At 41.4% G+C, this 11,933-nt stretch overlaps 1 protein-coding gene across 2 annotated transcripts in view; it reads right to left on the reverse strand.

Annotated features, from left to right (window-relative positions):
• The window catches only part of NARS2 (asparaginyl-tRNA synthetase 2, mitochondrial), a 51,342-nt gene extending 48,764 nt beyond the window's left edge, over positions 1–2,578 (reverse strand). The window contains exons 1-2 of one of the 2 annotated variants that reach the window (XM_088140502.1): positions 2,468–2,578; positions 1,161–1,304 (exon numbers count right to left, since the gene is read on the reverse strand). In XM_088140502.1, coding sequence (XP_087996628.1) covers positions 1,161–1,304 — 144 coding nt within the window. In that variant the 5' untranslated portion in view covers positions 2,468–2,578. The remainder of the gene's footprint in view (positions 1–1,160; positions 1,305–2,467) is intronic. The other variant, XM_088140503.1, reaches the window with a different exon arrangement.
• Positions 2,579–11,933: the final 9,355 nt, after the last annotated feature.

Raw genomic sequence — 11,933 nt, forward strand, 5'->3', positions numbered from 1 at the left:
TTGCCCCTTGATATGTACTTAATGAAACTAAAATTGAACGTGAGTACTCATTAAGATATATAACAAAGCCACCCGTTATGGACTTTTTGCCTAAAAATGAAAAAAAACAACAACTTGTGATTTACGGTTTTCATGATTAGGCAGGATAGATTATAGAAAGAAGAGAGTCATGATGTCAATTTTAGAGAGGGAGGTTAAAATATAATTGGACTTATAACCGCTGTGAAGAATATTGGAAGCTACTTCTTTATACCTTTACATCTTTATTTATAACTTTCTCTTTTTTTCTATTTTCTTTTTGCACTTTTAGCTTCTGTTATTTCTCTCTTTTTCGTTTTCTCTGCTCTAATTTAGTTGGTATTAGTTCTTATTATTGCTCTTAAAACTTTTAATACAAATTATATATATATGAGTAAAAAAGATAGATAACAAAGCCATTTGGTTTCAACAAAATGTCTTCAGTTACCAGAGAGGACCATATCTATCTATCTATCTATCTATCTATCTATCTATCTATCTATCTATCTATCTTCCTTCCACTTGTCCCCACCCATCTCCCCCCCAATGGGGGACTATGGGCAGCTCACAACATATTAAAACAATAAATAGATATACAATTAAAATCTATAACAATACACATTTACAGAAATAAAAGGAAAAAAATCCAGGAGGCCGATGGTTCAAGGCAGCAAATACCATATAATATGCATTTCTGTCCATTTCTAATAAAACTACAGAAGACCTTCACATTATTTATTGCACTGCCTTATTTCTACTTCTGCTGTGGACAAGTTTTGGATCCCCTCTTGAAGGCGAAATTATTTTGGCCTGACTCACACTAAATGGAATATTCAGTGAATTTAGACCAGGAGATTTTATTAAGGAGGCTGGCAAGTTTTGCTCAACCAGAGCAAAGACATGATTTTATCCAATGTTCTTAACCTTTTATTTATTTTTATAACCGCTACAGCAATTACGCTTTACTTGATGTTTACCTATTTGAATGTATTTTAATTATGGCTGGTTACTGTCTTACTTAACTCCTGTATTGTTTGTTATGACCTGCAGTCAAAACAATAAGTGATTGACTGATTGACTATCAATTTATTTCTCCCCATAAAAGCATAGCAAGTGTCGCTCTTCCCACTCATTCCACCTACCTGAATTTTAACATCATGCTTAGTTAGATCCTGGATGTCCAATGCCTCCCGGATCTGGAGCAGCCTGGGGGCCCCAATACTCTTTGGGGACGGAGCAGAGGAACAGCTCCGAAGAACCAAGCGCACACAACGGGCCGCAAACATCTAGCAATTTAAAAGACAAGCATGAAATAAAACACAATCTTAATCTTTTGTACATGAAGGACAAGTGCCCAGGGGTCATTTTGGAGCCAGATGGTACCCCAATCAAATGATAAATGCAAACCTACCCAGGATCCGTATCCTAACCCTGAAATCCACCCAGAGGAATCATGAAATAAACTCCTTCAAACCACAAAACAAACAGAGCTAATTGTGAAAAGAAAAGCCTTAGTTTTCCTCCAGAGGAGAGGCTGGCCGGCATTCTGGAGTTACAGATCCAACCCACCTGCAGGATGCCAGTCTGGAGAAGTCTTTCTTCCAAAATAAATTCCATTTAATTTGGCATCCCTGCAGCAAGTGAGCCTTATCCCCTTTAAAGGCTGAATCAACACCCAGGATTACTGCACCTGGGAGCAGTGAGTTCCACAGGCTTTCCCTTTCAAATAATAATAGACAAAAGCGGGTGTTTCTCCCCATTAAGTGCCTCCCAGGTGTTTGGGATAACTGTCCTCATTAGCCCAGGCCAAGGGTCAGCCTGGGGAACGATGAGCATTGTAGTCCAAAGCACCAGCAAATACTCCCAGGAGTAACCCATTTGCACAGGGCGAAGGTAGTCTGCTAACCCTCCCCTCCCCGCTTTTGCTGCTGCAAAACAAGGTAGCAATATATTGTCGAAGGCTTTCACGGCCGGCATACGATGGCTGGTGTGGGTCTTCCGGGCAGGAGCACAGACAGGAGCAGTTCTCTGCACTCTGAAGATGCCGGTCACAGGTGCTGGCGAAACGTTAGGAAACAAGACTTCAAGACCACGGCCATACAGCCCGGAAGACCCACACCAGCCAAGGTAGCAATAACTCCTTTCCTTGTGCATTTTCCCCAATTGCAAGCAGAGCTCCCCCCAACGCCCTTTTTCCATCCTAGGTTCGCCTTCCGCGGCAGCCGCCTTCTGCAAGCTGGCGCCCCCTCGGCAGGGCTACCAAGCGCTGCAAAATCCCGGGGAATCCCTACAGGGCAGCCACGCGATGCAAGACTCTCTCCGACTCCCTGCTGCCACCTAGCGACCGCTTGGGTGGCTGCAGCCCAAGCCCAAGCCCAGCGCGCCCGATCCACCGCGCATTAGGGGACAAAGCGGTTCCGCTTCTGCCCCACATCGCCCCTCCGCAGACCTGAATTCCGCCCCCCCCGACCGACCGCAAATCGCCCCCGTTGCGCCTAAAGCAGCGTGCAAACCAGGAATTGCAGAGCCTTCTCTCCGCCCCTTCCAGCCCAGGACGGGTCGCCTGACAGTCAATGAGAGCGGTTGGTCGGGTGAAGCTCAGCCAATCGCGAGGAGGAGCTCTTTGCGGAAGTGACGCCTCTCGCAGGCGCGCTGGATCACGGGGGTTGTAGTTCGTGGCTCCCGCCCCTGCGCAGAGTCGTGGGGAGTCGGGAGGCGGACGAGTTTGTTAAATGAATGAACGAATAAATAAATAAACACGCTACTTTGCTTGCTGTTGATTAGAAAAGCAGGCATTTTGAGAAGCAAAGAACACAGACGCGATCAAATAGTATTATTAATAAATAATAATGAAAATATTAATAAATAATAATACTTAATCATATACAGTATATGTGTATATTTATTTATATATATATATGTGTGTGTGTGTGTGATTTTACACACACACAATGAATAATAATATAATATAATAATAATAATATAACAATAATCAAAATAATAGTAATAACAGTAAGAATAGTAAGAAATTCCCTGCAAATATTTTGCTCCACCTAGCAGTCTGCAGCAGAAAAATCACTGGATAGCCCACCTTCTTCTAGGAATCTTGGTTTTATTGGGAATATTTTAAAAGAACATTATTACTGCTGTTATTTTTATTTATAATCCTGCATTTCAACTCAAAATGCATCAGGTCTGGTTAGCAATATGTACAGCTGAAGCGCTGCAGCTTCAGCTTGATCGGTTGGACTCTTTTTCAGGTTTGCAAGAAACCTGGAAAAAGAGCATGTGCTTCAGTGAAGAACAGAGGGGCTGAGCTGGTGTGAGATCTGAAGCCCATCTTCCAAATTTCAAAGTACGTACTGTCCTAAAATGCTTACACTTAAAACAGAGGCAACCCTATAAATTGATGTGGCCATTGGTTATGCTTTGATTACTTTTTTATTTTATCACATATTATGATTTAAGTGTCTTAAAGGATTACGCTGCACGTTTTTCATGTGTTATAGTTTACGCATACCTATGATTTAACCGGGACCACTAAAACAGAAGACAGCCTTGACGATTACAAGCTAAGGGGTGTTTTCTAATTAAAGAGAACTTTTGTGGTTTCGCCTCGTTCTTCAGGGGTATTTGAGAAGACCCAGAAAGGCAATGGAATTAAAGCGGGACACATAAATAATAACTGACTTTCTGGAAAACAGAAAACAAGGGATCAAAAATGCTTCCTTCTGAAGCTTTCATTGCTAGGAGCTATCTAAAACAAGCCAGAATGTTGTGATTAAAAGTGCAAGGAATATCTCAGGTAGAACAGGAAAAAGATGACGGTATTTTGAAAGATTTCCTGGAATGTGGAAACAGAAGTGACCTATTCCAAAACAGAACCTTGATGAATTTCTGCATTCACATAATACGTTAAACAATAAACTAATCAGATAGACTGAATTCACAGAACATGCTAAGCTGCACACATCTGTATCTATGCGAAGACTTTAATTCTCTAGACCTATTTCTCTGGAGAAGGCTCTGATGCTGGGAAAGGTGGAAGGAAACTGAAGAAGAGGACAACCAGCAGCAAGGTGGATGGACTCAGTTGCAGTGGTGATGGGAGGACCGTTGGAAGACCTGAAGGACCAGGTTTGAGATGGATCCTCCTGGAGAAAATCTATGTGGTTGCGAAGAGTTGATGTCAACCTGATGGCACGTAATCAACCATGTGTCTAGATCTAGAACTCTATACTTGCATGCATGCCAACTGTCTTGTTTAGTTGTATGTTCATGAGCTGTCACTGAATATTGATTGTTTACTAACAACATGTTTTAGACTAACTAACCATTCACAAAAGTGTGTGCCTTTTAATAAAATGTGTTACTCTGAAAAGATGCTATGAGGCTTTTTTTGACCAGTGTTTCTCAATCTCAGCCACTTTAAGATGTGTGGACTTCAACTCCCAGAATTCCTGCTGGCTAGGGAATTCTGGGAGTTGAAGTCCAGACATCTTAAAGTGGCTGAGGTTGAGAAACACTGCTTCTGGCAATTAATGTAAAGTCATACTCATCCCCTACATTCTCCTTTTCTCAAGCATTTGTTATGGGTGCTTGAAAAAAAGGAGAGGAATAGGAGCTGGAGCTGGGTTATATTGAGTCTGATGAAACGGTTCAAGGGCCTAGCACAAGTCTATACAGTGGAACCATCATCCCCTGTTCTGATTCTTCAATCCTACCATCTAACCCAAACCCAAGACATGGCTACCGCATCTGCCAAAATGTTGAACGTTGACACCATCTCATTGAGAGCCAAGGGTCAGAGTGCTGGAGCACGGGCAGACTGTTGAGTTACCCAAATGGACTACTTGAGAGTAAGTTGACACCCCCAGGAGGAATGGTTCTGCAGTTGGCTCTAATCAATGACAGCCTGGAGCTTTCAATGTTAAAATCTCTTCCTGGGCGCAATTAAATGCTGGAACAACTTCTGCTCATCTCACTTGAAGCCAGGTCTTGAAAGGTTCTTGGAACCAGTGATCTCTGACTGGATCTGATAATGCTTTGTACTAGATTTCATTGATTTCTGATTATGAGCTGGGCTTTCCCTTATGTTTTCTTCTGGGCCCTGTGCTGATATTTGATCCTGGACAGTTGGGATAAGACAGGGTTTCTTAGTATTCCCCCATTGTTCTAACTGATCTCTGGTTTCTCCTCCAAGAAGTCTTGCCAAGGCTCTTCTGTCATCGTAAGCCTCAATTCTGTAGTTCCCAGCCAAATTTCCAAGGGAAGGTTTATTCCTTGTTTTGATAAAAATAAATATAAGTCTTCCTAATGCAAAACTGATGTGCTACTGGGGAATCCAGAGCCTTCCTTTTCTAAAGTGATTTCTCCGTGTCACTGGAGTTGTCATGGCAATGAGGTAATTCAAAATGCGTGTAGAAAAAAGAGGTTTTCTGGGAAAGGCGAGAACCCGGTGGGAAGAATGTGGTGAGTGCTGTCTTTGGAAGATTATTACAAGCAGTGGCTTTTCATGACAGCTAATCGAGTAGAGCCAATTTATTATAGTGGTTAAAATGCTGGACCTACAGAGACTTATTGTAGATTCCAGTTCATGACTGAGAAGACTCAATCATGGTGTTCCCTGGGTGACTTTGGAGCAGAAATCTATTGGGAAGTCAAGACCATAGACCAGTGTTTCTCAACCTTGGCAATGTTAAGATGTGTGGACTTCAACTTCCAGAATTCCCCAGCCAGCCATGCTGGCTGGAGAATTCTGGGAGTTGGAGTCCACACATCTTAACATTGCCAAGGTTGAGAAACACTGCCATAGACTCTTACCTAAGCTATGTGTGTGTACTGCACAGGTGTAATGTAAAATTAGAGATGGGTAAAAATTGTGGAACTTAAACCTGAGGTTTTTCCATTGTATCTCCATAGGCAGGGTGGGGGGCAAAGCAGTGATGTCACCCTAAGAGAGTTGGGGTGGAATTTTCAGCTCCATTTTATCCAGTTTGGGGTGCTGTGAATAAAAACCAGGGCATTAAATCAATGGGGGTGGGAGTTTTGCCACTACAAAATTGTGCATTGACACCAAATTTAGTGGTATGGGGTCTCGAGGAAGTTAGAGGCTCCAGCAGTTGCCAAACAGTAAAGAAATGAAAGTAACTGGATTATTCCAATTATCTTCACATGATGGGTTGGTCATCTCTGCATAAATAAGCCATAGATCACAGCAGAAACCCACTCAGTCACTACCTGTCACTATGCAGAATTTGAAATCTTTAGGAACGTGGCAACCATGGAGTTTTAGCACTTGGAGGATCGGATATATATGAGTATTCACCTCTAACCCGAACAATAATCATGGAATGTTTGAATGTCAGAAGAAGAAAGCTAGAGGGGCATTTTCTGCCAACGAAACAGATGGCTAAAATGCATAGAGATACAAATTAGCCTGCTAATCAAACTCAACAGTTTGTATATACTGGATGTGAAAAATAGGCATTCAGAAGCACAAGGTCCTTAGTTAGGACTTGTTTGCAGTTGGCTACTCTCCCCTCCTCTCCAGGGCTTCCTTAATGCTGGTCAGCTCACAATACAGCTTTAGATACAAGATTTTTCAGCCCTACCAAAATAGAGATTAACTTCATCTATTTTTTTTAAGACTGCATTTCTTTGCGCTTTCTCCAAATCTATATTGTTCTCCAGGTATCTGCCCTCTAAAGATGGAAACCATGTACTGTATTGTCTTGCTCCATTTTGGTCTACTGCTGTGCTGAAGAACTGATCTGCTACCTGAGATGCAAACCAGGCAGTAGCTCAAGCGGAGTGGTGTAGAAATCTTCTCTCAGTGACTTCCCCTGTTTCTAGTTGTTAAAGAGATCTCCAACTGGCAAACGGAAAATGTGAGACAGGGAAGGGAGCAAAACCTGGGCCAGCAGGCTTGTTGAGACTTCATAGCCCAGTTACCAACTCTGAGCACACGGCTACTTGTTAGCGTACCACCTTGTGCCACATCCTGCTGTGGCCATGCTTGTACAAACCGCTATCTGCTTATCTCTGGTTTACTGAATTAATCCAATTTGCTGGGTTCACACAGCACACTGAACCATAAACCACATGGGTTGGGTTTGTACAAGGCCACAAACTGGTCATCATGCATTAGCCTAAGTGCAATGTAAGCCACCGATAGAGGAATACGTTTTTTGACTTTTAGAGGTCTAGAAGACCTCAACACACCAAAGTGTGTGTGTGTGTGTGTGTGTGTGAGAGAGAGTGACTTAAGGCTACTTTGAATTAATTCTTCTAGAAGGGATGAGAAACAGATAAAAGTGAATACCAAAAATAAGCTGTTGATTTCACTCTTTATTAACATGCCAAACCAAATGGAGTGCATTAGACTATCAACACGCAGACCCACAGACACTTTTGGAAAGGTCCCCATTCTCCAGCCTCACCTCTGTTGTGGAAATAATGACAGCAACCAAGGGAGTTATTTAAACTAGTGTCATGGAATTTTTGCCAAAGACAGGAGCACAACGCTGAGGAGCAGAACCAGGTTTATTGCAATGCTCATGGGGTGCCTGCTTTCAAGAAAGAGGGACTCTGAACAATAGAAAAGCATAGAATTTATACACTCTTGAGGTTGAGAGGTGAGAAATTTGAGGGATCTGATTGGAGGATAGGTTTGGATAGGTGTTAAATGGGGGATAAATGGTTTTTCTATTGTGAGATAAGAACCAGGGCAAACCCTTAAGCAGACAGGTGATGGCCCTCCCATTGTTTCAGTAGGATAGTGTTAAAAGGGCTATTTTTGGCAGCAGAACATGGTCACTCTTGGGTCATGCAATAGCTTGGAGCTGATCCAGTTTTTCATGAGCAAAGAATGGCAGAAGGAAGTGGAGGAAAGAGATTGCAGGAGAGGCAAGGGGGAGGGGGAAGAGTGTCCAGCTTTATTTTATTATTTTTCCATCACACTAGAATGTCTGCAGCACCACTGAATGCATCTGAAGCATGTCACACCCTTTTTGCCAGCTGTTTCAAGGCCCATTCTGCTATCTCCCAAATTAATCTGTTACTTACAGAATATCCATAGGGTATCTTAATTTTTCTGGAAATGGAGAACACAGCATACTGTTGATGGAGGAGGGTAGAGAAGTGGAGTTAGGGGAGAAAAGACAGTGGGGTTGGAATTGAATAAATTGACCAAATTGAGCTGGGGACAACAGGTGTCTTCTATCTATAGATAGATCATTCAGAATTATGATTAGATCCATTCATCTATCTTCCGTTTAGAAGATGATTAAGGGGACTTCTTCAAATTAATTGGACAAATCTTCATCTCATTTCCATCAAAAGAGGCAAATTTGGCAGTTCCATTTAAGACGATGGCATCATTTTGTAATCTTTGGTTACCCCTGACGATGTTAGATAAGTCTGTGGATTCTCCCAGGACAAAAGCAGATATAGATCAAGTTCTTGCAGTCAACTGGGTCTAGGATAAGAAGGTACAATTGGAGAAAAAAAGTTGTATTGATTTCCCATTTATTCCTGCTTACAATTTCCTTCCTCTAGGGTTTCCTTCCCTAAATTCTCCAGCACTGGGAGCTTTCATGGGATAGGCCCTGGAAAACATAGGGTAAGGTAACACGACTTACATTAACAGACTCAACCCTTGATGGACAGATTGTCCATTGCCCATGTTGGTGTACCAAAAAGGAAGAAGAAAAGACTCCCAGAACCATTTACTAGAACATAGTTTTTATGACCCTGTCCTGGACTGCATTTATACAACATATTAAGTTATGGTTGGTTTTAACTATGATTTTCTGAATAAGCCACAGGGGCTGGGATTATCACGTAATACTAACCCCCAAATCTTCGTGATAAACCAGGGTGACTGCATTCAGGCCATGTACTAAGTTGAAACCCAACAAATTACATTATGGCTTAGAGCGCGGTGTGAATGGAACTGTTGGTTTCCATAGATTTCTTAAATGTTTTATAGCTGGGAGGTGACCAATCAGGAATGTGCATGGTTATAGGTGCTCACTTTTTTTATTTTTACCTTAAATACGTACAATCCTTTCCTACAACATGAACCAAATCGCATTTCCTTATTCCCAAGTTTTTGTGTTTTGCATCAGAGCTGAACAAAGACAAAAACTTCATTACATTCTAGCTGACTCTGTAGATGCTGTGTGATTCCAGTGAGTTTAAAATGCAAAACTTCACATGTCCAGAATATTTTTTTAATCACATCAAGACTGGCTAATAGGATCTTTCTTTCTCTCTCCTAAAATGAATTAAAATGTAGAAGCCATTGTGGCAGAAGGGGAGAAAATGTGATTTCTGAGCATCATGACTTATTTTTTGTATAACGTACCAAGCCATTCAAGGAAGTCCAAGATCAAATATGGTGAAGGTAGTCAAATGATTGGGCTAGATCAAGATCAGAGGGCTGGTCCACAGACCTTAATCTTGTTCACATGTAGTGCTGAATTATATTGTGTGAATTTATATTGTGGTTTGTTTGGTTTTGGTCTAGCATTTAGTGTGAAGCCAATCAATCGGGGTTTATTCAGTAAACCACAATCAAGCAAGCCATAGTTTACAAAATAATTCAAGCCGCTTTCCATCCGGCAATTATTTTCCTGAAATGGAGGGCTTTCAGTTGTCTGAAGTTCATCTGTGAGGTATCAGACACTGGTTTGGAGTGCCTCAACCCATGATCAGCATTGTTCTTCACTAGGAGCTATTTTTCTCAAGGCCATCATTCCTTCTCATGCTTTTTGCTGGAAATTCTGTATCAGAAGAGGGGTTGTCTTGCATTCCAAGAGAGTTCCCCCCTTTCCACTTGGGATCTCCAAGAAGCCATCAATTATGCATAAATTTAAACTCAGAGAACTCTAGATCTTTCTCCATAAAGAAATCTTCTAGGAGTGAGCACGTGGCAAGGTCCAGAGTCTAAAATTATTTAAGCAGCCATAGTTGGAGACATTCATCTGGGCTCTTCCAGCTGTAACAGAACTTTAAAAGTTAGGCGGCTGTTCTTCTGATTCAGACCTGGCATTGTAAGTGGCTACATCTAAAGCCAAACTTGAAGGTTTCCTCCAAGATCTCTCCTAGATCATTTTGATAGGTTTTAGTTACCTTCTGCTATTGTTACAAACAGTTTCCGAACCATCTTGCCCAGTTTAAGCTGCCCTAGATTTGTTTTGCAAATCCACATTCTCTCTATAGAGAAATCTTTCCCCTATAGTTTTATGTCCATACTAGTTAAGGTTTACCTGCTAAGGTTCATGTTTAGACTTTAAATCATGGTTTATCTAAACACACATGGTTAACTTAATTGACTGCAACTGGCTATACCTGGACCACATCCTAAGGCATAATTCATGGTTTATAAACCACAAGGACTGATTTCACAGAGCACATTAGCCGAATGAAGGAGCCTCTTCAGAGAATGTTTGAAGCAATCTTTACCAGCTTCGGATTTCTGCTAGAAGAACTTGACACAGCTCAGGTCGCATGAACCAGAAATCTAAAATGTACTTTTATTTACAAAACTCACCAATAGTTTAGCTTATCTTCTTGGAAGATAGCACCACAGGGGTCTAGTAAATGCTAGTTTCCAGGAATGAGCTGTACATTTGAAAGGCAATGTTCCAATCTCCTAAAGATGGCAGCCTAACACAATAAAAGAACCAATAGTTTCGTCCAGCTATTCCAAAAAGAAACTTTATCTCTGAGACGGTTTGTTTGTTTTGCTAAACCTTTCCCCTCATATTTGTAAGACGATCTTTTCCCAGCCATCTCTTCTATTTGGAGAATTGCTTCAGAAACATGACACCTTCATTAACTTCTCTTGTATTTTTCTAAAGCAAAGCTGGTGCTTATTACATTTTACGGACATTTTGGAAAATCTGTGCTTTGCCACTCGTTACCCCTCCAGATATATTTTCTGGTTTCCCCAAGTGAGAAAGAGAGAAGCATAGGATTTTGATTTTCATGAAGAATAAAACCCTAATGGAATTAAAATTTCCCCTGGAGATCATTTCATGCTCCAGCCAAGGCGATTCATCAGCTTTCAAACTGGAAACAGAATTCGTTGGAACAAACTACAAAACCCCAAAAGAACTGAAGTAGAGATGAGGTTAAATTTCTAACACAGCCTTGCCCAACCTTGCTTTCTTTGGGGGTTGGACTTCAACCTCTATAATTCCCAAAAAGTACAGCCACAAGAGTTGGAAAGTGTAGGGTTAACAACATTAAAATGATAGTTAAATTCATCTAGTTTTCCCCAAACTGATATTTTGACTTTTTAACAAATCTGCAGGTACGATGGGGTGAATGGGGATTTGAGGCTGGGTCTTTGGTAATACCTAATTCTGCATCCAAGTTGTTGCCTTAACTTCTTGGATTATAAATGAACAGGACATCCTTACCCAACTTCATTCTGTCCAAAATACTTTGGACTACAATTCCCAGCTTGCTCAGTCCCTACTTAGGGAGGTCTGGAATAGACATACTAGACTAATGCCTGCATGGATCAAGGATAATGTTCAAGCGTTGCTAAAATGGAAGACCTCACTTTGCCCTTTCTTCAGTGGTAACACTGGGACAGTAAAAGGCCATTTGGTTCATTGACACCACCGTTTTCAAACCTGGACAGCCTCCAGATGTGTGACTTCAACTCCCAGAATTCTCTAACCATCAAGGCTATTGTTGAATTCCAAAAGGTCCACCCTTTTGGAAGTTGCTCAGGTTGGGAAACATTGACTTGTGGAAAAGACATTCCTAAAGTGGTTGACATCGTAAGTCACCTACAATCCCCAATTCAATTTCTTGGGCACTCTCTGACACGCTCAAGAGATGGTATCTAGTTTAGTTAGTCTATAATGATCCTCGTGAGTTGGTTCCAAAGAGTT

Source organism: Python bivittatus, unplaced genomic scaffold, assembly GCF_059951505.1.
Source record: "Python bivittatus isolate LINGU-HERP-01145 unplaced genomic scaffold, Pbiv_v1 ctg000340_np1212, whole genome shotgun sequence".
Lineage (NCBI taxonomy): Eukaryota > Metazoa > Chordata > Lepidosauria > Squamata > Pythonidae > Python > Python bivittatus.